Source organism: Salmo salar, chromosome ssa03 (genome assembly GCF_905237065.1).
Source record: "Salmo salar chromosome ssa03, Ssal_v3.1, whole genome shotgun sequence".
In the NCBI taxonomy this organism is placed as follows: domain Eukaryota; kingdom Metazoa; phylum Chordata; class Actinopteri; order Salmoniformes; family Salmonidae; genus Salmo; species Salmo salar.
Genome location: NC_059444.1, coordinates 77,374,191 through 77,402,112, shown reverse-complemented (window position 1 = coordinate 77,402,112; position 27,922 = coordinate 77,374,191). Strand labels below are relative to the sequence as shown.

The window sequence follows — 27,922 nt, the reverse complement described above, 5'->3', positions numbered from 1 at the left end:
GTCTAACAGACGGACGAAGATACCACCACGTATCCAATTCACCATCAGAGACATTCTTCCAAGTACAGGGAGATCTGTTGGCCAACCCGGCCAGCATCTACGACCAATCTACCAAAGCGCAGCTCAGAGTAAATATTTATTGCATTTTCCTTTTCCAAATGGGCGGTAATTTAGAATGCATAAGATCATGTATTTACGATAGCATAGCTGCTGTTTCTTTATTCCTAAGTCTTCCCGCTCTTTCATTCAAGCCCAACCCCCTTTCCTTTGTGTAACCAGCCGTCATATCTGTTCCGTCTACCGGGACGTTTTCTGTATGACATCATTTGTATTCTGTGTATATGTAATTCTGTGTGATTAGGTATGTAGTAAAGAAATAATTAAACCCAATTTGGTATTGCTGATTCAACTTGTTAGCCAGGGTTCGTGAAGATAGCCAAGAATTTACAACTTTCATTATGAGACTGAAAATAAGATAAGGGTTAATATTGACTGCTACTGATGTAAAGTATTACTAAGTATTTTAAGAGTTTATTCGGAAGATAACGGCTCTATAAACGTTCTTCCGTGGTGCCCCGACTTTCTAGTTAATTACATTTACATGATTAGCTTAATCAGGTAATATTAATTAGAGAAAGAATTTTATAGGTTAGCATGTCATATCACTTAATCCGGCATAGCCAAAGACACGACATATAACGCCCCGTGCGAGGAATCTAAAATAGGATGAAGCTTTCATTTTGATTCAGCCTATTTAAAATTGAAAAGCAGATTACATAATATACCAAGTTTATTATATACATTATGGGAATTGTAGACCGGAATTATTGGTGCGTGTGTGCTCTGGAGAATCGCCTCCGTGTTGTGCTCTGACATAGTCAGTGGCGAGCATAAGCTATACAGTTCTGTATTTGGGCTGATAAAGCTATCTGAGAAATAGCGCGTTTGGCCAAACGCTGGGCTATTTCTGCCTCGCGCGTTTCAGACGCGTGTTGGCTAGGTCATTATTAATTTCTCGAGCGAGGACAAAGAGCCAGCCGATTGAAATTTAGGAGAGATTAGCTTGACCAGCGATAAGTATCTCTCTGTCTCTCTCGCATTTCGATGCGAGTAGACCATGGTGCATTTTGTTGTTTGCCGCGAGTTCCGGTTAAAACATCGTCAAATATCGCCAAAAAGGGTTTGAACATAATACGTTATAAGTAAAACCTTTCCCTTGCCAAGGGAATCCTATGTTGAGCATTTTTCCGGCATCAAGTAGCATTAGCTTGCTCGAGATGCTAAGCTAACAAAAGGGAAAACAGCCATTTTGTTTTGTGCCACATTGTAATTCATCCGACTTGAGTTGGATTTCAGAGTGTGCCAGCAGGGACCTCTGAAGAGTCACCAGTACTTTTCTTCAAGAATAATTAGTCAGGTGACACTCAAGTCGTTACTCATGATATCCAGACGGATATCGATGTCTTATTCAATTGAACTAATAAGTGAAATTGCCAGATTTACATTCTCAAGTGGATCTTTAAAAAAAATATCCAAATTGATGAGTTTTCTAAATGAGACATTGTAATTTTTCCCACATTAACCTAGATGAATAAACCTCTCAGGTTAATTAAAGTTTATATCCCAAATAGCCTATACAGGTTTGATTTATCATTAAAATTGATCAATCAGTAAAATTAGGTTTTTGCAAAACCCATTCACTAATCCAGTACTGACAGAAGTCCCGCCCCCGCGGGAATCCCATGTGGCTTCAGCCCAAGGAAGAAGTGTACCATAGTGGGGAGTGTTCCCAACATTTGATCGACTGTTTACACTTATGAAATCCAATCAATGGAGATTGTATGGATTATCGTCTCATTCAATTTAATAAGTTAAATTGTTGAACATACCTTAATGTTCTTCCAATCAAATGAGACACTTTTAAAACTTCTCATATTAACCTGGATGAAGCAATCTCAGGTTAATTCAAGTTTAATACCCAGATAGCCTACCCAGGTAGGATTAATCATTGGCATTGATTAATTAATTCAATTTGCTTTTGCAAATTCATTCACGTCCAACTTCCACATTACGGGTACAGTACTGATGGTTCGTCAACATCTATAAATAGATTAAACTTGTCTATGCAGCTTCCAATGAATTCCAAACCCAAACATTGAAAAAAATTAGGAACATTTTTCCTCTAAATTTTTCTAATAATGTGCAAGCTACCAAAGGAGGTGGTCACCACTCCTCCACTAATTAGTGAACCTCAACCCATAAAAGGATCGATCTCTGACCTCAGCAGGGATACCAACCCTAATTATGACATTAGCGAAAACACAGCCGAAATTGCGAACGCTCTCCAAAATCAACCATCAAACACAGGCTTTGTGACGGTTCTCTCCACTTTAGCACTTATGTATCGCCATCAAAGGTTGGCATCGATCCAATACCACAGTGCACAGCTGAAGCACGTGCAAGACATGGCTAACATGAGGGCAAAGGTGGAGAGAACTGAGCAACTATTGACAAAAGCAGGAAATGAAAACATTCTGCTAGTCGAGGAACTGCGTTTGAAATCGGAAGAATTAAAAGTAATTGCAAATACTTATGACGATGAACGAGTACAAACTCTCCAACAAAATCATCATCTGCAGGAACAACTCGATTTAGCCAAAACTAAATACGATGTAGTCCAATCCAAATTAGATAAATCTGTCGAGTTATCTATAAACAGGAGCGCACAATTTGATAACATGCAGGCAGTTTTGTTGAACGTTACTCAAGGTAACAATGTTCTACTCCAAATTCTGCAGACCAAAGACGATCAGTTGATGAACACAATGACAAAGTTGGATGACAAATCAGCAGAACTTATTGAAGTTGCTGACCAAATGAATGATGAGAGAACTCAGGTGATGAGGATGGAAATATTGATTTCTAAGCAAGCAGAGGAAATCTCATCACTGAATCTCTCGCTCCGTACTCGAGACCTCTATCTGCAAACCATGACAGATAAGTTTGAGACCGAAAGGAGCAGGTGTGACACTCACGTGTCCAAAAGTGGTACTCTAAGCGCTCAAGTGGACTCTGCAATGCAGCAGAAGACCACCCTTAGGTACCATCTGGAGGAAGTCCAGAATGGTCACGCTCTACAGCATGACTACCCATCCAAGCAACCGGAGTCCGGGACTCAAAGGAGTGAAGACGATAGGTTTCAGACATTGCCTCCATCATGTGTCCCTCAGTCTTCTCCTCTTGGCCATTCGGCACTGAGTAATATGGAGCCTCTTGGCCAACAAAGCCAAAGCTTGGCTTCTCCTCTTGGCCTGTTGGCCCCAATTTCTCCACAGGATGAAGCCAACCCTCTCCGCCCGCTTGGCGCGGAATACCTTGACAAACTCGTCAAGAATTTCCCCACCTTTGACCCCGTTCCAGGTCAGCCAAACGATACTGAGACGTTCCAAGCTGACATAGAGGACGCGTTGGGTGGCTACCCGAATGCTACGGGTTCTGACAGGGTTTACCTGTTGAAGCAAACGTCGAATAGACACGTGACAAGGTTCATTCGTCTACAACAGCAACACGTGCTAAATGACTACGCTAAACTTGCCACAGCTTTGAAATTAGAATTCAGTGGTTCTGCGACTCGCAAACACGATAGCTCACTGGCTAACACGGTCAAACAAGCTCGGAACGAACACCCACAAGCTTTCTATCATAGGCTTCGTTCAGCTTACGTTGGCCTACTCACAGAAACAGGAATGGAAGAGCTGTTACCATTCAAACAAATGTTTCTGTCGAACATGTATCCCACCTTCATTACCTACTTGGGCCCTGCAGCCCACGTTGGCTTGCCTATCTTACAACTCAGAGAGCTTGCAAGCACAGCTTTTGAGGCATCAAAAGCTTGCAACACTAAGAGCCCTGACCACTCGGTTTTGAAGTTTGACCAGGAGCACTCACTCCAGTTAGAGGGTGCATTATCAGGTATTGGAGCGTCGAGAGATGACGCACAACAACAGTTCCTACCATGAAACCATGATTCCAATAACCGCCGCGGTCTAAATAACTGTAAAGTACGTCGCCTTCAAAACGACTACAATCAACCTGTTCGCTACGTTCCTGCACCCAACCCCCACAAAGTGTCAGAGCACAAGGGTAACAAAGGGTTGAAGGACGATCAAAACGTAGACCAATGTTCTCCAGAAGTCCCACTACGGGAAGAACTAAAGCGAGAACAATTTGAGAAAAGGGTAAAAGATAAGTCACAAGGACTAGACGGGGAATTACCGGACACCAGGTCCGCAGAAATTAACACCCATAGCAAGGACGTTAAAGTTCAAATTTCTCCCGCTCTCATTCAAGACCCTATCCAGGGCCCGCTTGATCAAGAAACAAGCCCCTGGGCTTCGTCTGTAGACTCTGATACAAAAGTTGCGAAGAAAAAGGTCAAATGCTTCGTTAAAGCCAAGCCCACTCAAAATCGGAAAAGTCAATCTGCTTCCACCTTGAACAGAAATGGCATATCACGTCGTTGCGAACGACCACTCCACTTTGTGGGGAATATGTCCACTAACCACGAATCTAAACGGCCATACCTGGAAACAGTCCTGAAGGATTGCTTAACTTGTCATGCGCTAATTGATTCGGGTGCGACAATATCACTCATCTCTCAAACATTGTTTGATGATCTCAAAAGGGTTTTGAAGCCAACTAAACGTTGGTTAAAAGTGGAACGATGCGAAACTACACTTCGAGGGGTCACTCAGACTACCTCGCCTCTCACATTGAGAGTCATGCTGAAACTACAGTTCAAGGACATATCGCTCGTTCACCCTGTGTATGTTACCAGCCTCGAAACTGTACCCCTGCTACTTGGAGCAGACTTGATGGATCGATTACTCCCATTGATGGATTGGAAAACCAACCAGGTATGGTCACAGGCCACAGTGCCTTCCCCACTGACCACACTGTCTTCCCCTAACGCTAGCTGCAACGCAGTCATTCACGAGGGGTATCTGTCGAAAGCACCCCTTGGGAAAAATACGTTTAGAAACCTCTTGGTGCAGAATCCGATCCAAGAAGATATTACGATATCTCAACACATTCCATCAGCCAATCTGATTGACCATTCTTTTCATGATTTCGAGCCAGCTGTCTCTGTGAATGAGCAACTTCCCTCCTCCTTGCAGTCGTGCAATACGGTAGTTGAGATGAACATTGATGTGCAGAGTACACTCTGCTTCTGATGATACACCTTCTGCTTTGTTGGGGACTGTCACCCCTTACAATGACACTAATGGCGTCAGTCCAGCAACTGACCCGATGACTCCCACTGGTGAAACACTTTGCGATATCACAGACCGATATCCTCGTCTCAGTTTGCAGGTACTGAAGAGGTTGCCACACGCGGACGCGGTGGTGACTGACAGACCTCGACAGCCACTGAGGGTGTGGAAGCACAAACACCAGGAGATTTGGTTGAAAGGTTACAGCCATTCTCATAATAACGCGGCCACTGACAACTCATACATAGGGTCCAACCTTTTCGTTTGCGCCTCGGACACCAACACCACCTGCTGGTGGGGGGGTCCCGAGACACAAAGAGGGGGAATAGTAGCCCAGACCCATGATGAGCCTCATCGAGGCCGGTGGGGGGGTCGAGACTACGGACAACACCGTACGAGGCCGCCAGAGCATAAATCAAATCTAGTTGTAAACTCCCCTATGAGAACAGTGAGGAGCAGACAGGCCCCTAGACGGGGATTATCTTAGAACACATCTAAGATAGTACTGAGGTGTACCACACTGGTCGTAAAGGAAGTCCAATGGACTTGTCCACCTCCAAAACAAATGGCAACAATAATCATTCCTTGCCATGTGTAGGTTCAACTACAATACAACTAGTAATATGCTCCAATCATGTGTTCCGGTAGATAATATTTCAGAATAAATCGGTAGGACAACTGGACCCCTTGAATACCAGTACCAATACCACAGTCAGTCCAGCAACACTCAGTAAGAGGATTAGTAACCTCACAAGTTAAATTGCTATTGATAATAGCGACATAGGAGTCACTCAGAGTGCAACACGGGGAAGGGAATCTCCATTGCACTCTTCCAATGGTTAACACATGCCACTAATAAATAGAACCCTCCATTCAGGAGAAAATTATTAGAAGTCATGAACCATGATCACACCACGTACGACTGGTCTAATACTTAGAGTACTTCCGTCGTGAGGTTAGCTCCTACGTGGATAACATAGCTATGAAATAGACTTCATACCTACTGCCACTACAATAGTGAAAGACACAGTGACTTGTAGAAAAACTACTACAGACTCCCTTGACACCAATTCTGACTGACCTCCAGGCACTGACCTGAAAATTACCTGACTACGTCACACTCATTCTGAACAAGTTGTAATCTGCCAGGATACTTGGTTTTCTTCCCTTGACATGCGTGATTGTGTAAGCATAATCCCGGCCAGCATCTACGACCAATCTACCGAAGCGCAGCTCAGAGTAAATATTTATTGCATTTTCCTTTTCCAAATGGGCGGTAATTTAGAATGCATAAGATAATGTATTTACGATAGCATAGCTGCTGTTTCTTTATTCCTAAGTCTTCCCGCTCTTTCATTCAAGCCCAACCCCCTTTCCTTTGTGTAACCAGCCGTCATATCTGTTCCGTCTACCGGGACGTTTTCTGTATGACATCATTTGTATTCTGTGTATATGTAATTCTGTGTGATTAGGTATGTAGTAAAGAAATAATTAAACCCAATTTGGTATTGCTGATTCAACTTGTTAGCCAGGGTTCGTGAAGATAGCCAAGAATTTACAACTTTCATTATGAGACTGAAAATAAGATAAGGGTTAATATTGACTGCTACCGATGTAAAGTATTACTAAGTATTTTAAGAGTTTATTCGGAAGATAACGGCTCTATAAACGTTCTTCCGTGGTGCCCCGACTTTCTAGTTAATTACATTTACATGATTAGCTTAATCAGGTAATATTAATTAGAGAAAGAATTTTATAGGTTAGCATGTCATATCACTTAATCCGGCATAGCCAAAGACACGACAACATGTTCCATGGTAGTTACATACACAGGTACAGCTCATTCAATTGAATTCCAACTTTATTCTTTCATTGCAGATGGAGCAGCGCAGTACTAAACTGGGAGTACCAGTAGGCTGCATCCAGCCTGTGAAGAACTACCATGAGGAAATAAACTTGGATGAAGACATGAATGTGCTGCTATTCAGGGTACGGCTCAACTTTACAGATTACTTCATCAGAAAGCCCCCACAAGATATCAAGTGTTGTGTTCAAGACCACCTAAAGGGAGACCGATTCAAGATCGAGACCGGAGCAAATCCAGTCAGAGTTGAGACCAAGACTGGAGGGTGGAAGAGACCGAGACAAGACCGAAACTAGGAAAATGTGAGTCCTATTCAAGAAGACCATGGTAGCCACTAGGGCTGTACCAAGTACTCGGACAAAACGAGTATAGTAATGGATATGGAGAATTTTCAGAATATGACTATGACACAAGTATTTTTTTTTATTATCCGTAATCAGATTTTGTTTTTAAATACGTAATCTGATTATTCGTAATTTTTGCTGCCAACACGCATCTCTCTTTCACTCAAAGTGTAAAGCTCTGTGTTCTCTAAACAACTATTGGCTAGTTCTTCTGTCTTAAGTGAAACAATATATGGGGCAAGTGAATTAGCCTACCTTCATCTAAATCTGTCTGGAATAAATGCAGGCAATAGTAGCCAGCCATGCATTAGGCTATTTATTAGCCTTTTCCGTTGATAATTGAATAAGACTAAGTAAGTACATCATGTGCATTTTGATCTGTCGGGGTCATTTACCTTTGAACAATGTGTGTGAATGAGTGAATGAACATAATGATGCTCTCTGAGAAGCGCTTTGAGTGATGGCACAGTAATTCACACTTGAGGTATAAGCTTTACCGGCATTTAAAGCACACTCCAAGGTTTCTGATCAAGAGTAATCAAGAGTAAATCCGATTATGTTGGCGCACCCCTAGTTGCCACCATAATAAGAGTTCAAAATGGCCACTGTGTTCATTCAGTATTTAGGAAGAACATATGAATTCTTTAGACATTCAGAATGGTGACAAATGCATGTTGAGGGAAAATAGAGAGCCAGTCTACAAATGATCACTAACTCCAACAGGTCTATAACAGATAAAAATATAAAATATGTTCCAACTTCCCCCGGTCTCCCCTTACTAATAGTGAGCGAGCAACTTTCAAACAATGATCCCCACTCTTCCTTACCAGAAAATCAAGGAAATGATGAGGAGCACTACAAAGTTTTAGGATATTTTTCAATGAAAGTAAAGGACAGTAATGTTAAGAGTACAGTAGGAAGACCAGAAAATAGTCAATAAGCTATTAATGTGTCATGAAAGGAGTGTGGCTATTTAGCCTGGCAAAGCGGTTTTATGGGATCTGACAATTATGAGTTTTTCACTTCCCTGGTATTGGTTGGTCTCGGCAAGAAATGATGAGTAAAAATGTATCTGACACCAAGACAAGACCGAGACACTCCTAGGCCGGACTCGAGTAGGCTACTACAACACTGAAGAGAACTGAGGGATGCATACATTATCCAGAGTCACTAGCCTATACTAGCTTACACAATCATAATACAAGCGGGTCTGTCATACAGCCACATAAAACCCCACAGAATAGTGAAGGCTACTTCTTCCTGTCATTCATTCCTTTCACATTGTTTGTTTATAACTGACAACCATGATCCCTCTTGAGTAGGACAATTTTGCCACTTGTTTTTTCTTTTTGGTTGTTTTAGTCTGTTGTTTAGGTCTTTGGGTTTGTGAGATAGTGGGTTACAAATACAATGTATAATTTATTGAAGAAATATGTTATTTATTGCATATATTATTTTAATATTTAATTAATTTATTATTTAGCTACTTCATTGAGGAAAACTTTACTTACCATGACTGATAGCTATCATAAGATGAATGCACTAACTGTAAATCGCTCTGGATAAGAGCATCTGCTAAATAACTTAAATGTCATCATTATTAGAGCAGGATCTTAAAGTATTTTGAGGACAATGGAATTTAAATAAAGATGCCTTTATTGACAGTATACTGTCCTATTACTTTGTTACATAGTAGGCTACAAATATTCGGTAAAACTACATTATCCACGTTAAAATATGACGTCATCACGTGATACTCAGCTGGGCTGCATTCAGTAAGTTTTTACGTTCTGGAACGTTCAATTGAACGGAAACGGTACTGAACGACCAGTTGAATAACGGGGAGGTTGTGGGCTGGGGGAACGCTGTCAGCATAGTCACTGCCCTTTAAATACGTCACTCGTTGCTTCAAGTCACACCTCACCACACCTACCAAACGGGAGCAAACGTACCTCAGTCTGTTCAAAAACGTTTTTGAAAACGTGTCGTTCAGTACAAACAGTTCTGCAAAGTAGCAAACGTTCAAGTGAACTGAACGCACCTCTCTTGCGAGAAGACGGAACTGGAGGAAAACAATTATCCACGTCTATCGAACGCTTCCAGGGAGGGACAATTACACGGATATTGCCATTTAAATTCAAGCTTTTAAAGGGAATACACATTCGATTTTCTTAAAGGAAATAACGGAATTCATAGTGGCGGGGTAAGTGTAAACCCTATTCACAGGACCGATTTGTTCAAGGAAAGCAAGAAAATGGAGTTGGAGGACGGAGTAGTGTACCAGGACGACCCGGGGACATCGGCTATGATGTCGGAGCGGGTATCGGGCCTGGCCAACTCCATCTACCGCGAGTTCGAGAAACTGATAGGAAAATACGACGAAGATGTGGTGAAAGAACTGATGCCGCTCGTCGTGGCTGTGCTGGAGAACCTGGATTCGGTGTTCGCGGAAAACCAGGAGCATGAAGTGGAGCTAGAACTGTTAAAGGAGGACAACGAACAGCTCATCACGCAGTATGAACGGGAGAAAGCGCTGAGGAAACACGCAGAGGAGGTGAGTCCGGGCAGCGAACGAGGGAGAGAGATGGAGGACATTGACAGAGGATTTGAAACGCTGCCTCTCGCTGCAAGGCCACGGAGCCAGTGTTTTTCACCATCAAAGCATCCATACCGATGCCCATGTGTTGTGTAGAACATGCACGTGGTGCAACGTTGTCAACAAGGGATGCCCACGAGGCTAAAAATCTTATATTGTGCAAGGAGAGCCACGTTCGTAATATCAGTTCCCCAGTTAGATGAGTAACTGTGTGACTAGTTTAGCATCATGCTAACAGTATCATACCCATCCATTGTGGCTTGATTCACAGTAGCCTCAATTTCATCACGCACTAACACACAGAATGCCTGCGACCAATATGTTTTTCTCCTCCAAGTTTATAGGTGCGCGTTTGATGTTGCCATGAGAGGATGTAGCCCCCAGTTACAATCAACCATCCATCCTTTTTTGTCAGACTGTTTGCCTGCTTGGCTATTGTGGCCTGCAAAAACAGCTGTCAGCCTCTTATCACTTTGCATGCAAATATCTTTAGTATATTGTTTATTCTCCAAAAATAAACAGAGACACTGGGAGAACGGTCTTCCTGTCACGGTAAATCCAGTCATGGCATCAGAAACATCCCACCTGTGTTCTGCTCTCACAGCCATTAGCTCCTGTCTAGACCAGTGATGTGTATAAACTCTGGATGACTGACAGGGGGTGCTGTATTTAAACCACCTAGCAGTCATCTTGGTACTTGGCACTTGTAAAAGAGACTACAAATGTTACTGACCCCTACTTAATTCCATGTAATTTTGTTCTCTAAACATTTAATTGAAATACTGTAGAATTCCATTAATTCCAATGGAGGACTGCTCCTACTAGGGAGTACCAATATGGCCGACCAGTGGCTTCAAAGCCTCTCAATGAAGTGATAATGCTCGAGATGCCGGTGTTTGGAGGATATATTGGAATGGGTGTTATTACCATGCCAATATATCCTCAAAACACTGGCTTTGAATCACTTTTATACAATGGGTTACCAACATAATTAAAATAATGATTGACATATTATTATTCCGTTATTATTAGAGGCTTGTCTTTTTTAATATGAAGGGATATTTAACTTTCTCTGGTCATAGGAGTAACAACATGAATTGGTGCAGAAATAATGCAGTGCAACTTAAGTTTCGCCATCAGCTGGAAGACTGTTCTCTTTTTTCAGTGAAGGGAGGGAGAGAGGAGGGACGGTAAGTCAGGTGAGAGGAAGCTTCACCGCTGCTCCCTCCCTCCTCTCAGAGTGAGACACTTTCAAACAATGATCCCCACTCTTCCCTACCAGCAAATCAAGGAAATGATGAGGCACATATTTTTCAATGAAAGTAAAGGACAGTAATGTTAAGAGTACAGTAGGAAGACCAGAAAATAGTCGATAAGATATATATTTTTTTTCCTGTTGGAAAAGTGTTATTATTACATTTCCTTTAAAAACAGCTCATTTATATTTGTACAACATTTATACACGTAAAAACTGCATAAAAGCATAAAAACAGCATTTGAATATTACATTTACATTTGTTAAAAAGTGCATGTTGTTAAAAACAATAGAAACAACCATGAATAAAAGTACTTTTTCTTGTAAAACATCCAATCTGTAAAAGCCATTTAAAATGTATACAAATGATTTAACAAAAGTAACAACAAGATATTAATGTGTCATGAAAGGAGTGTGGCTATTTAGCCTGGCAAAGCGGTTTTATGGGATCTGATATGAGTTTTTTCACTTCCCTGGTATTGGTTGGTCTCGGCAAGAAATTACGAGTAAAAATGTATCTGACACCAAGACAAGACCGAGACACTCCTAGGCCGGACTCGAGTAGGCTACTACAACACTGAAGAGAACTGAGGGATGCATACATTATCCAGAGTCACTAGCCTATTGTCGTGTCTTTGGCTATGCCGGATTAAATGATATGACATGCTATTCTATAAAATCCTTTCTCTGTAACTAATATTACCTGATTGAGCTAATCAGGTAGATAATTAACTAGAAAGTCGGGGCACCACGAAAGAATGTTTATAGAGCTGTTATCTTCCAAATAAACTCTTAAAGACCTAGTAATCTTTTACATCAATAGCAGTCAATATTAATCGTCACCTTGTTTCAGTCTCATCTGAACATTGTAGAATTCTTGCTTATCTTCACGAACCCTGGCTAACAAGTTGAATCAGCAATACAAACTTTGGTTTAATTATTTATTTACTAAATACCTAAATAATCTCACAGAATTACATATACACAGAATGGATCATACATTGAATATTAATTATGTCCTACAAGAAAACGTCCCTGGGGGACGGAACCTGTATGACGGCAGGTTACACAAAGGAAAGGGCGTTGGGTTTGAGTGAAAGAGCGGGAAGACTGAGGAACAAAGGGAGAAGCTATGCTATCGTAAATACAGTATCTTATGCATTCTAAATTACCGTCCATTAGAAAAAGGAGAATGCAATAAATATTTACTCTGAGCTATGCATCGGTAGGTTGGTCGTAGATGCTGGCCGTGTTGCCCAACAGAGATCTTCCTTGTCCTTTGAAGAGTATCTCTGGTGGTAAACTGGATACTTGGTAGTATTGTGTTGTTTGTTAGAAGAGTCCTTTGTCCGTCCTTTCCTAGCCCACGTTTACAGCGGCCGCTGACAACTCAACGGCTAGGAGGTATCACTTCTGGAGTGAATAAGAGTTCAAAGTTCATACCAAGTTGCCATACTTTTAGCTCATGCTATATTCTGGCTGGTATAGTCGAATTTCATCCTTCTGGCATGGAGGTCGTCACCTTCACATTGAAATTTGATGCTAATTTCGTTAGGTTCTTGCTGAGGTTGGCTTAGTTCTGTAGGTGGTCTATGTCCTTCTAATATAGGGCTCTCACCCTAATGTACCCGGAACAGCTTATTATCTGAACACTTTCAACATAGGACTGTCACCCTAATGTCATCAGAACAGAAAGTTATATTTTCGTAAAGGGCTTACAGTGGGGGAAAAAAGTATTTGATCCCCTGCTGATTTTGTATGTTTGCCCACTGACAAAGAAAGGATCAGTCTATAATTTTAATGGTAGGTTTATTTGAACAGTGAGAGACAGAATAACAACAAAAATATCCAGAAAAACGCATGTAAAAAATGTTATAAAATGATTTGCATTTTAATGAGGGGAAATAAGTATTTGACCCCCTCTCAATCAGAAAGATTTCTGGCTCCCAGGTGTCTTTTATACAGGTAACGAGCTGAGATTAGGAGCACACTCTTAAAGGGAGTGCTCCTAACCGCAGCTTGTTACCTGTATAAAAGACACCTGTCCACAGAAGCAATCAATCAATCAATCAATCAATCAGATTCCAAACTCTCCACCATGGCCAAGACCAAAGAGCTCTCCAAGGATGTCAGGGACAAGATTGTAGACCTACACAAGGCTGGATGGGCTACAAGACCATCGCTAAACAGCTTGGTGAGAAGGTGACAACATTTGGTGTGATTATTCGCAAATGGAAGAAACACAAAAGAACTGTCAATATCCCTCGGCCTGGAGCTCCATGCAAGATCTCACCTCGTGGAGTTGCAATGATCATGAGAACGGTGAGGAATCAGCCCAGAACTACACGGGAGGATCTTGTCAATGATCTCAAGGCAGCTGGGACCATAGTCACCAAGAAAACAATTGGTAACACACTATGCCGTGAAGGACTGAAATCCTGCAGCACCCGCAAGGTCCCCCTGCTCAAGAAAGCATATATACATGCCCGTCTGAAGTTTGCCAATGAACATCTGAATGATTCAGAGGACAACTGGGTGAAAGTGTTGTGGTCAGATGAGACCAAAATGGAGCTCTTTGACATCAACTCAACTTGCCGTGTTTGGAGGAGGAGGAATGCTGCCTATGACCCCAAGAACACCATCTCCACCATCAAACACGGAGGTGGAAACATTATGCTTTGGGGGTGTTTTTCTGCTAAGGGGACAGGACAACTTCACCGCATCAAAGGGACGATGGACGGGGCCATGTACCGTCAAATCTTGGGTGAGAACCTCCTTCCCTCAGCCAGGGCATTGAAAATGGGTCGTGAATGGGTATTCCAGCATGACAATGACCCAAAACACACGGCCAAGGCAACAAAGGAGTGGCTCAAGAAGAAGCACATTAAGGTCCTGGAGTGGCCTAGTCAGTCTCCAGACCTTAATCCCATAGAAAATCTGTGGAGGGAGCTGAAGGTTCGAGTTGCCAAACGTCAGCCTCAACCTTAATGACTTGGAGAAGATCTGCAAAGAGGAGTGGGACAAAATCCCTCCTGAGATGTGTGCAAACCTGGTGGCCAACTACAAGAAACGTCTGACCTCTGTGATTGCCAACAAGGGTTTTGCCACCAAGTACTAAGTCATGTTTTGCAGAGGGGTCAAATACTTATTTCCCTCATTAAAATGCAAATGATTTTAGAACATTTTTGACATGCGTTTTTCTGGATTTTTTGTTGTTGTTATTCTGTCTCTCACTGTTCAAATAAACCTACTATTAAAATTATAGACTGATCATTTCTTTGTAACTGGGCAAACGTACAAAATCAGCAGGGGATCAAATACTTTCCCCCCCCACTGTATATAGTGGAGGGAGAGAAGGGTGTGTTTCATAGTTTATAACCCATGTCTCTTCACAGGGGCGGGGCACTGATTGAGCAGAGCTTTAACCTTATGAAAACCCAATTCTCTCATTTGGAAGCTAAAATTACATTTCATTTTTTCACAAATAGTTTCATATTTAAACATTTAAATTGCACAATAATTCCATGTGAATCTGATAACTATAATGTGTAGACTTTCCACGATAGTGTGTCATCCTATCATTAATAAGAATGTCTCAGATGACAACTGACCTCATATTCCTTAAGTACAAACACATATTTTCAACTGGTTGGATTACCGAAATATGGTTCCTTTCCCCCCCCACCTTTTGATGTTCCCAGACTCTGTATGTTTAACAAAGGCTCTTCAAGAGTCCTTCTGTAGAGTCAAGAGAGAGAGGGAAGGGAGAAAGGTATTTATGGGGGGGGGGTCATAAACCTACCCCCAGGTCAACATCATGACACTATACTAACCCACACTGAATCATAATACAAGCGGGTCTGTCATACAGCCACATAAAACCCCACAGAATAGTGAAGGCTACTTCTTCCTGTCATTCATTCCTTTCACATTGTTTGTTTATAACTGACAACCATGATCCTTCTTGAGTAGGACAATTTTGCATAGTCAAGGATAGTCAATATGCAGTGATGATGTATTGGGTCTATAGTCTACTGCACAAACCTCATTGTTACAGAACTGTTTTTAATTGCTTGACGTTGCATAGGTTCAGGTTAAAAAAAAAATCTGAGCGGTAGATCTCGGATTGCATTTTGACTCAAAGTGATCTTGAATCAGTTGGTGACCACTGCTCTAAACTAAAGCATCAGTAATCAGACAAGAGTATAGACAAAAACAGTCAGGCTATTATACAGCGTCCATAAGTGGGCTGCAATTACCTATTGTAGTCTAGGAAAAACCCTTGAAACTGTTTATGAATGAGTAGTTACACATTTACATTTATGAGAAGTGAATCAGACAAACATTCCTAATCGGGAAAGGTACATTGGACACACACAGACACACACACACAGAGAAGATGCTGTATTCTGCCTCAGAAGCAGCAGGTTTAGTGACTCAGCAATTTATCAAGACTGCTCATCGGATGGAGAGAGGAGGGGAGGATGAGGTGAGAAAGGACAGAACAGAATTAAGAGGACAGGACAAGCGAGTGGAGAAGAGGAGAAGAGGGGAGATAAAACAGAACTGTGTTTTACTGGCACTTGCAGTATGAAGGGCTTTCATGCTATTTCTGTAGTCACACCTTTTCTCAGTGTATCATCCTGAATGAGTTGTTACTTGAGTAATCATGACATTACTACTCAAATATGTATTTTCTAAAATAATCCGGAGTGTATAATACTGTGAGAATAAAGTTCCATCCGTCAGTCTGCATCGTTTCAACTGCTTTGGATATGCATCTTAAGCTCCTCCCTCTAGTAAAGGTAACATATTAAGCCCCTCCCTCTAGTAAAGGTAAAGAAATAGGCATCAGGAATAGAAGAGGAATTTAGCATCTGTCCAGGCCCGTACACAGAGTCATGACCCTACCACAGTGGGCAGAACGATCACCATAGAGCTAAAGGTTGCCTTGCCCCTACAGCAGACCTAGGATAAGCTTATCCTACCACAATTTTTACCACAGCCATTTGGGGTCAAAATGACTAAACTGAGCTTTGATCAGTGGTTCCAGACAACTTCGTCCAAGACTGCGGGGCTTCACTTGCAGCACTGCCCAGTCTGGTTTGACCTATTTCTGTGTGTGTTTTGGTTTGTCTCCAGGTGTGTGTTTGTTGGACCTCTTGCTGCCTGGCCCTGGGTCTTAGTGAGGGAGAGTTGGATGTGACTCGGACCATTTGTCTCTCTGTAGTCCCATTGGAGCAAACTCAGCGTGTGGTGCTGTTTTAGGCCCCTCCGCTCTGTCCAGGCTGTGACACAGAAACATTGAGACACACACTCCTCCAGCCTGCCTTGGGTTTCTTCATCCCAGGAAACCCTGTGTTCCCCAGAAAATATGCAGATGAGGAGGAGGAGCGGTGGGGACCGAGGTTTTCGTATAGTAGGCTGTGCGGGTTATGATTTTCAGGTCATGTGATCCTTTGTGATGGCCAGGGCTCACTGAGAGGGAGAGACTTCCCTCTGCCTTGGCTTCTATTACATACTCTTGGGCCTGGTGATGCACCATAAACCTTCCCCATTTTACTCAATATTGACCTACTCCGTTTCCAAGGGAATGGTTTGTCAAACCCTCTTGGATTTTATCCAGGAGAAAATAAAGAGCAACATCTGTTCCCCTAATGTCTTATAGGCCACTCTGAAATATAAAAAGGAAAACGCCACATTGCTGCTCATGTTCCCTGGTGATGTTATTATATCAACGTTTCCACCCTTAGGTCTTCATCAGCCAAAAGTACCTGGATGTGCATGTGTTCTTCAGCTTTTATAGGCCACTCTGCCACGCATTGATTCTGTTGTCAGTATTTAACAGATCGCTCAAATCGAAAACACAAACCTAGAAAAATAAAAAAGGGTGTTTGGGTGTGTGCATCTTCTCACCACTATGAGGAATAAAGTCTCCATGATATAGTAGTTTATCACGCAGTTCCCTTTGTAAAAATGATTGATACACTGTTTGACTGTTTATAGAAATGTGAGTGAGCGTAAGTAGGTTTCACTCCAGTTCGACATTCATCCCTATGGTGTAGGGATAAACTGCCACTTTACAGACATGTGGCAAGTAATACTTCATCCTTAGCCAATGTTTTGAATCACTATGAATCCACATGGATGCAAACAATGTCCGCTCCCTCAGAGGTGGCACCACCAGTTCAAAAGCGGTGTGGCAAAATGTGTCTTTTCTGGGGCCTGGAGTTCTTCCTGATCATGACCTGGTCAGGTAAAACTCTGGGTCCTATTCTTAGGCTATGACAAAATATTATTATTATACATAGCTTCCCTTTTCATCTGTGTTATGACTATAGGCCTGTGGTTTTAATTGTCTGGTCATGTGAATTGAGAACAATCTTGACCTAAGGTGGCTCAAACTATCACAAACCTGGTTGTTATTCATTCTGAATATAATATCAAAAGAGCCAGAGACAACAACTTCAGTGGACAACATACTCTGTAGTTTAGTGAACTACTATAGCAGGGCTGAGCGTTCTGCAAAGAATGGTTACAATTACTTTAAATATTAATTACACTCTACACACACAATGTTAACTTTGAAAAATAAATACAGACAGGTTTCAATGTAGAAAGTATACATTTTATGTCATCTGAGTTAAGATGCTCTTCTGCAATTCATTCTGTAAGCTTTATGTAAGGCAGGGTTACATTTAACACTATACACAGTAGACTTTGTAACAGTTTTTTTAATGTGTAAGTTATAAAACCACTAACCTTGTGTTGTTGTCTAACAATGTTGTTATTATCATGGCTGGCCAGCCTAGTGAAGCAAAGACACAGCCAAGGCTTGTTCATCAGAGTAGTGACTGACTCATCTACAAATCTCCTTGCATCATATGTAACTAGGCCTACTCATTATTATTTGTAAATTAGTCAGTCACCATTTACCCACAATGCATCACATATAAACCCAGCAAAAAAATAATCTTCCCTTTTTCAGGACCCTGTCTTTCAAAGATAATTCATAAAAATCAAATACTTCACAGATCTTCATTGTAAAGGGTTTAACACTGTTTCCCATGCTTGTTCAATGAACATGCACCTGTGGAACGGTCGTTAAGACACTAACATCTTACAGACGGAAGGCAATTAAGGTCAGTTATGAAAACTTATGACACTACAGAGGCCTTTCTACTGACCCTGAAAAACACCAAAACAAAGATGTCCAGGGTCCCTGCTCATCTGCGTGAACGTGCCTTAGGCATGCTGCAAGGAGGCATGAGGACTGCAGATGTGGCCAAGGCAATAAATTGCAATGTCCGTACTGTGAGACGCCTAAGACGGTGCTATAGGGAGACAGGACGGACAGCTGATCGTCCCCGCAGTGGCAGACGACGTCTAACAACACCTGCACACGTGTAACAACACCTGCACAGGATCGGTACATCCGAACATCACACCTGCAGGACAGGTACAGGATGGCAACAACAACTGCCCGAGTTACACCAGGAACGCACAATCCCTCCATCAGTGCTCAGAGCCTGGACTGTTGTAAGGCAGGTCCTCACCAGACATCACTGGCAACAATGCCGCCTATGGGCACAAACCCACCGTTGCTGGACCAGACAGGACTGGCAAAAAGTGCTCTTCACTGACGAGTCGCGGTTTTGTCTCACCAGGGGTGATGGTTGGATTCGCATTTATCGTTGAAGGAATGAGCGTTACACCGAGGCCTGTACTCTGGAGCGGGATCGATTTGGAGGTGGAGGGTCCATCATGGTCTGGGGCGGTGTGACACAGCATCATCGGACTGAGCTTGTTGTCATTGCAGGCAATCTCAACGCTGTGCGTTACAGGAAAGACATCCTCCTCCCTCATGTGGTACCCTTCCTGCAGGCTCATTCTGACATGACCCTCCAGCATGACAATGCCACCAGCCATACTGCTCGTCCTGTGCATGATTTCCTGCAAGACAGGAATGTCAGTGTTCTGCCATGGCCAGCGAAGAGCCCGGATCTCAATCCCATTGAGCACGTCTGGGACCTGTTGGATCGGAGGGTGAGGACTAGGGCCATTCCCCCCAGAAATGTCTGGGAACTTGCAGGTGCCTTGGTGGAAGAGTGGGGTAACATCTCACAGCAAGAACTGGCAAATCTGGTGCAGTCCATGAGGAGGAGATGCACTGCAGTACTTAATACAGCTGGTGGCCACACCAGATACTAACTCTTACTTTTGATTTTGACCCCCCTTTGTTCAGGGACACGTTATTCAATTTCTTTTAGTCACATGTCTGTGGAACTTGTTCAGTTTATGTCTCAGTTGTTGAATCGTGTTATGTTCATACAAATATTTACACGTTACGTTTGCCGAAAATAAACACAGTTGACAGTGAGAGGATGTTTCTTTTTTTGCTGAGTTGAGATGTTCTCGACCATCGACAGTGAAAACATATTTCACCCTTCGAGACTCTGCTTGCTTAGACTCACTGCACGGCTTCCAACAACACATTGTTGGGACATGAGACGGTCGATAAAACACCAACGTTTCAGATGACACAAACTGACACTGGTAGTACTCCAAAACAAATTATGCAATTTTAACCATCGGTTCAAGAAGTATCTCTGGGTAGGCCAAGGGGCCTCGTTCAGAAGAACAACATTAGATAACTAAAGTGCTGCAGTGGAGAGGATGACAAGGCAGCCCGTGTCCCAAATGGCACCCTATTCCCTATATAGTACACTACTTTTGACCAGAGCCCTAAGGGCCCATTTGGTGCACTACATAGGGAATAGGGTGTCATTTGGGACGCAACCTAACTCTTGAACCGCATTAACCAGAGTCCCGATGAGGGGTGTTATGAATCATGGGGATTTGGAATGTTCCACGCTGTGATTCCTCATATGCATCCTCTCCTCTTTATTGTGTCCATCCTTCCCTGCATAGGTTGGTTCCCTGGTGCTCACAGTAGGAACTGATTGCCAGTCAAACCCATATTCAATTATTAAATCAACTTTCAACATTTTAATTGAAAATAATGTACCCCTTTTCATGAAGTAGATTTTATTGAGAAAAAAAATCACTCTTTATGGTTGGACAAATGTGGGTTCATATTGTCTGTAGACTGCTCTGTGGTGGAATTTGTAGGATTTTTACTTTTAAGACAGTGAAATTTGCAAAAATGTGAATAATCACCAGCATTGCAAATAAAATATGTCAACGAACATTACTGGACTAACAAACTGTCTGACTAACCTTTCCAAGAACTTCCGTATCCATTGTCCTTGGGTAGCAGCAGCAGATCGTTTCATCTTCTTTATCCTGTGCCAAACACATTTATTCAGTGAGTCTAAATCATAATGTTAGCTACTGGCTGCATGATTGCATCAACCTAGCTAGCTGACGTTAGCTAGCTAGCTATCTAGGAAGGCTACTCTAAAGCTAACGTTAGTAGTTTTGTTTACTAGCTAGCTATAGACTGGATCATTCTATATAGTTTTAGATGACTAAACTGCTTTTATTAACTGCTTTTATTCACACATGCCTTGTTTTCCATGAAATTGTGTGTTCGCTCTCTCATGAGGATGGTTTCCACTAGATAACACGACCACAAAGTCAGATTGCTCCAGGATTCCACACTGGAGAGGAGCGTGAGCGAAGAAATAAACCAAGTGCAGAGTCAAAAAACAACGTGCTGGTGCAACCAAACTAGTTGCTGAGAGGCGTGGTTGATTAGGCTCTGTAGGCTGTAGCTAGGAGACCACTGTGACTGACAAGTGAATCCACCTGTCACAGCGAGCATGGGGGTTACCACGTGAAATCCCAGGGACAGGGTTTTTTTATTCACTAAAACATGCAAAAAGGCTGAAATTGGGGGAGGTACTATGTCAACTAGTCCAATAAGAAATGCCTGCTTTCTTTTCTGTTGCAAAATGTTTTTCTATGACGTGAACTATTGAATTTGTCTGGTAAACGTGTTCAATGCCGCTGCATTCACACCAGATTGAAGTACTGGGGCAAATGCTGTCTTGCCACACGTTTTCCAGCGGCTCTGCGCTCCCTGGTTTGTTCTTCTAGGGGAGAGGAGTACAGAAGGCCTGGATAATACAGTATGGTGGCCAGATGATTAGCTGCGGCCTTTCTAGCTGTGTTGAACGTTACAGGTAGAAATGTATTCTATAGAATGTCATGGCTTTGTTTAATGATGAAAAAAGATAATTATCTGATGTACTGTAGGTAGCTCTAATTTCAATGCATCTATAAATGTGAAAACAGAAAAGAAGAAAGGAGAGTACTGAAGAGCAGGCTAGAGTAAAGGATTACAGCTGGCAGGATGTGGAAAGCACACACACACACACTGGCTTTCTTTCCAGGACACACTTCTCTGACACACCAGGAGGATGTGGGAGGGGAGGGGACCTGCATTTCCTGGTGAACAGAAGACTTCCAGATCCTGGTCTCTCTATCCTGTGGGAGTGTAACGTAGTAGTAGACATCCTGCTTCTTAGAGTGTAGTCTATACTATGTTGTGGCAGTAGATACACATGTACCCCTCTGCATAACGTACAGGGTGGTCCTGTATTTGGTCAAATAATAATTCTTCCTATATTCACAGTGTCTCTTTTAAACTGTGTTACGCAATGTGTGGCGTGTGTGTGTGGTGTGAGAGAGTGGTGTGTGTGTGTGGTGTGAGAGAGTGGTCTGTGTGTGTGTATATATGTTACTGATGAGAGAGAGTTACTGAGAGTCCTCTGTGTGTCTCTGAGCAGAAGTTCATGGAGTTTGAGGACAGTCAGGAGCAGGAGAAGAAGGACCTTCAGAACCATGTGGGCAGAATGGAGTCCCACTCCCGCCAGCTTGAGCTCAAGATCAAGAACTATGCAGACCAAAGTAAGTTTACACACCACTCACTCACCACACACACACACACACACACACACACACACACACACACACACACACACACAGAGGCTGAATCCCAAATCAACCCCTTACCCTCCACTTGCGCGTTCACACGCACCTCCACCATTTGCACAAGTGTCCTAAAGCTGAGTGAGTGAAAACTATCGAGGGTGTAGGGGCTTATTAGCCCCTCCGGTAGGCACTTCGACTGAGCCTGCAACACTGCCTGCTCCATAGCAAAGTGCAATCCCATAAAGCACTGTGTTATTTTTGAGTTTGCCCAATTTCACACAAAAGAATGGAGAGACGTGCCTTATGCATTTGTTTATGTCTAATGTCGAGACTTGACACATGTAAAAGATGAAATACCTCCCAAATTAAATGTTTAACTGTTGCTGAGGTTTAGATTTTGTAAAACGACAGGGTGGATTTGTTCATTTGAATTTCATGCTTGTTTTATTATTTAAAAGTGGAACATGAATTGCATCATTTAAGTCAGGAGTGAGTCCTGACGTTGATGGGTTTATTGATCCCCTCGCCACTCTCTGGAAGTCACCCTCAGAGTTTCGTCAGCAACACGTGACAACGGAGTGATTTGGATAGGGGCGAGGAGGTGGTTTGGGATTCACCATCGCACTCCTCTTTCTCCTCTCTCCCTCTCACACTGAATCCACACATACATTACCCACCCACCCACCCACCCACACACACACACACACACACACACACCTACATGCATGCATTTCACATCATTTTGCACACAGCAGTCCATATATAGCATCTCCATGGAGCCCAGTGCAAATGTATTTCCATGGTATTCTCTGCCTCCGCTTTTCTCGTCTCCCATTAATCCCTCTGATAATTAATTAGACACACACACACACACACACACACACACATTCATTCACACTCTTTTTGGGTGACAGTAATGGGATTACAGGATTACTGTTACTCCCATCCTCTTTAAGTGGCATCCTTTAGGGAACACATGCATCCACAGTCTGATGTGATAGCTCAAACCTCTGTTAGCAATGACTTATTGAGGAGGAGAGGACCATAGCTTCATAAACTGACATACTGCTGTTTTTCTTCAGTCTTAGGAAAATGACAATCTGACTGCCAGTTCCTGCTTCAGCCATTTCTTTTATTGTTGTCATGCTAAACAGTTGCTAAAGCAGAAACACACTGGCAATCCAGGACTGGGAAATGCAGATCGTAACGGCACACGCCCTGTGTGTATAAACAGTCACGAGTCCCATCCGTGTAGTTAACCATCTGTAGAGCACGCTTCCCTGGCTGCTGCCACACCCAGTCTGTGGTGAATAATTCATGGGTCATTATGCTGTTCCAGACAGGCGTTCTCCGACCAGGGCAGAGTCCACAGCTACTCTGTGTAGAGTAGCCCACAAGCTACTCTGTGTGGATAGTCTTAAACTGCAGGCATCTTCTCTTACTTGCCCTCCTACTTCAATTGGGAAGCTTGTATGAAAGGAGAAGATGAGTGGACTTTCAGATCCGTGGTTACTTTGCAGGACAATGGTACACTGGACTGCTGTTTAGACATGGTGTGTATCTGCAGCAGGGTTGTGGTCAATTCCAGTAAATTCTGGAAGTACACTGAAATTCCAAGTATTTTCAATGCTTTTCAGTTATGAAAATTGGATTTTGGTTTGCTTTCTGAAACCCCAACCCTGATCTGCAGACACAACTCTTGGTTTCTTTAGCAATGGCGTTCATTGTATTTTGTCAAAAGAAGCAGAATATTGCATAGATGCAGTTCTTCCTCTCACCCAGTCCACCCAACAGAGTGAGCCAACGTTCTAAACACACTAACTCGGTCTACATCATACCCACTCTCGCCACTCCTCAGAGAAGGACCGCATAGCTGTCCTGCGGATGCCTGTAGGGCAGGCAGAGAGAAAGGCCCCTCCCATAGCTGGCCACAGTCACTGTGGTTCGTATGAATGGCTAGGAAGTATTTCCACCACAATGTGTATGTTAATGTAATACACTGCACTGATGCTTAAAAAATGTGATGAATCAATCCATCCATATGGTGACGGTTAGGCACCAGGCTAGACATGTACAGTATACATGGTATATGAGTGCAGTTGTATAGCACATACAGTATATGGCTCTGGCTAATTAGACCTAAGACAGGGAAGACCTGAATGGAGATCAGAAGACAGTTAGCTAGTATTCAATAATGCAGTATTTACATAGCCTATACTCTTACATACAGATCTGAGAGCCGATCTAACCTACCTACCTACCAACCTACCTACCTACCGTGAGGGGAAAAAAGTATTTGATCCCCTGCTGATTTTGTACGTTTGCCCACTGACAAAGAAATGATCACTCTATAATTTTAATGGTAGGCTTATTTGAACAGTGAGAGACAGAATAACAACAAAAAAATCCAGAAAAACGCATGTCAAAAATGTTATAAATTGATTTACATTTTAATGAGTGAAATAAGTATTTGACCCCCTCTCAATCAGAAAGATTTCTGGCTCCCAGGTGTATTTTATACAGGTAATGATCTGAGATTAGGAGCACACTCTTAAAGGGAGTGCTCCTAATTTCAGCTTGTTACCTGTATAAAAGACACATGTCCACAGAAGCAATCAATCAATCAGATTCCAAACTCTCCACCATGGCCAAGACCGAAGAGCTCTCCAAGGATGTCAGGGACAAGATTGTAGACCTACACAAGGCTGGAATGGGCTACAAGACCATCGCCAAGCAGCTTGGTGAGAAGGTGACAGCAGTTGGTGCGATTATTCGCAAATGGAAGAAACACAAAAGAACTGTCAATCTCCCTTGGCCTGGAGTTCCATGCAAGATCTCATCTCATGGAGTTGCAATGATCATGAGAACAGTGAGGAATCATCCCAGAACTACACGGGAGGATCTTGTCAATGATCTCAAGGCAGCTGGGACCATAGTCACCAAGAAAACAATTGGTAAAACACTACGCTGTGAAGGACTGAAATCCTGCAGCGCCCACAAGGTCCCCCTGCTCAAGAAAGCACATATACATGCCCGTCTGAAGTTTGCCAATGAACATCTGAATGATTCAGAGGACAACTGGGTGAAAGTGTTGTGGTCAGATGAGACCAAAATGGAGCTCTTTGGCATCAACTCAACTCGCCGTGTTTGGAGGAGGAGGAATGCTGCCTATGACCCCAAGAACACCATCCCCACCGTCAAACATGGAGGTGGAAACATTATGCTTTGGGGGTGTTTTTCTGCTAAGGGGACAGGACAACTTCACCGCATCAAAGGGACGATGGACGGGGCCATGTACCGTCAAATCTTGGGTGAGAACCTCCTTCCCTCAGCCAGGGCATTGAAAATGGGTCGTGGATGGGTATTCCAGCAGGACAATGACCCAAAACACACGGTCAAGGCAACAAAGGAGTGGCTCAAGAAGAAGCACATTAAGGTCCTGGAGTGGCCTAGCCAGTCTCCAGACCTTAATCCCATAGAAAATCTGTGGAGGGAGCTGAAGGTTCGCGTTGCCAAACGTCAGCCTCGAAACCTTAATGACTTGGAGAAGATCTGCAAAGAGGAGTGGGACGAAATCCCTCCTGAGATGTGTGCAAACCTGGTGGCCAACTACAAGAAATGTCTGACCTCTCTGATTGCCAACAAGGGTTTTGCCACCAAGTACTAAGTCATGTTTTGCAGAGGGGTCAAATACTTATTTCCCTCATTAAAATGCAAATCAATTTACAACATTTTTGACATGTGTTTTTCTGGATTTTTGTTGTTGTTATTCTGTCTCTCACTGTTCAAATAAACCTACCATTAAAATTATAGAGTGATCATTTCTTTGTCAGTGGGCAAACGTACAAAATCAGCAGAGGATCAAATACTTTTTTCCCTCACTCTACCTACCTACCTACCGACCGTAATTTCCGGACAATAAGCCGCAACTTTTTTCCCATGCTTTGAACCTCGCGGCTTAAACAATGACGCTGCTAATATATGGATTTTTCCCGCTTTCAAATTTTTTTCATTCTGTGACATGCTCAATTTTTGGGCGGCATGAAGCTTTTATTAGACCAATGAAATTGCCGAACGGGTTAAGGTCAAATAACTTTTTTGTTTACTGTTTAGATTAAATTGAGCGCTCTCAAACTTCCCATCTGATTACGGTAGTCATTTTGGCACCCTCATCATGGCAAAGACACGGAGAAATGCATATGATGCAGCTTTCAAGTTGAAGTCGATTGATCTGGCTGTTGGAAAAGGAAATAGAGCTGCTGCACGGGAGCTTGGTCTTAATGAGTCGATGATAAGACGATGGAAACAGCAGCGTGAGGAATTGACTCAGTGCAAAAAGACAACTAAAGCTTACTGCTCATTTATTTTTTGTTACAAGCCGTGTTTCAGCCGTGTTTCGTTAAAGCCTATTTATTTTTGTTACAAGCCGTGTTTTGTTAAAGCCTATTTATTTTTGTTACAAGCCGTGTTTCGTTAAAGCCTATTTATTTTTGTTACAAGCCGTGTTTCGTTAAAGCCTGTGTAAAGTTCATTTGTTTCAATGTACCGGTAGGCACCTGCGGCTTATAGACATGTGCAGCTTATTTATGTTCAAAATAAAAAAAAAATAAAAAAATCAGTGGGTGCGGCTTATATTCAGGTGCGCTCAATAGTCCGGAAATTACGGTACCTACCTACCTACCTACCTACCTACCTACCTACCTACCTACCTACCTACCTACCTACCTACCTACCTACCTACCTACCTACCTACCTACCTACCCACCACCACCACCACCCACCACCTACCTACCTACCTACCTACCTACCTAACTAACTAATCTGGAGTCAGAACAACCTGTCCTCCTCTATGTGATGTGGAGTAGTGGTCCCTCATTCAGGAGATGTGTAATGGCTTCATATAATATCAATAACACCACATGGAGATGATGTTAATTAGGGAGATGGGGATGGGGCCCTTATCATGTAATATACAGTCAGATAGAATTAATTCATTGGTCCCTGCTATGCTGATCAAAGGGAATTCATCCACCAAAGAGGATCTGATCATGCTGTAATGAAGACCCATGAATAACGACATGCTGCACCCACTACTGGACTGCACTGCACTGCCAGTCCGATGACCTCATCATAAATGGCCCCCACCACAGCCTTGTGTGACATGCATTCCTAGTGCCAGTAGGCTACATCATGGAAATGGTACTGTTGACCTTGTTGTAGTGGTGCCATGTTCCCATGTTACATCATTCTCCCAGTACGCAATGATCTGACTTTACAGATTATTGTAGGGTTACCCCTGTACCAGAACATCACCATGAAAACCTCTAGCCGCTTCAACTCCGTTTCATTTAGACACAGAGTTGAGATGCTCTGTTTCATCTAGACACAGAGTTGAGATGCTCTGTTTCATCTAGACACAGAGTTGAGATGCTCTGTTTCATCTAGACACAGAGTTGAGATGCTCTGTTTCATCTAGACACAGAGTTGAGATGCTCTGTTTCATCTAGACACAGAGTTGAGATGCTCTGTTTCATCTAGACACAGAGTTGAGATGCTCTGTTTCATCTAGACACAGAGTTGAGATGCTCTGTTTCATCTAGACACAGAGTTGAGATGCTCTGTTTGATCAGTATACATCAACAGCACATATCAATTCATCACATGAAGTTACCCCGCCCTTATTTTCCTTTC

At 42.7% G+C, this 27,922-nt stretch overlaps 1 protein-coding gene across 7 annotated transcripts in view; it reads left to right on the top strand.

Moving 5' to 3' along the window:
• Positions 1-9,485: 9,485 nt before the first annotated feature.
• The window catches only part of LOC106601728 (C-Jun-amino-terminal kinase-interacting protein 4), a 50,036-nt gene continuing 31,599 nt past the window's right edge, over positions 9,486-27,922 (top strand). For 2 of the 7 annotated variants that reach the window (XM_045715486.1, XM_045715485.1), the window contains exons 1-2: positions 9,487-10,035; positions 22,087-22,207. In XM_045715486.1, the coding sequence (XP_045571442.1) occupies positions 9,736-10,035; positions 22,087-22,207 (421 nt within the window). In that variant the 5' untranslated portion in view covers positions 9,487-9,735. Of the gene's footprint in view, positions 10,036-22,086; positions 22,208-27,922 lie in introns of all 7 variants that reach the window. The other 5 variants (XM_045715489.1, XM_045715487.1, XM_045715488.1 and 2 more) reach the window with 4 other exon arrangements.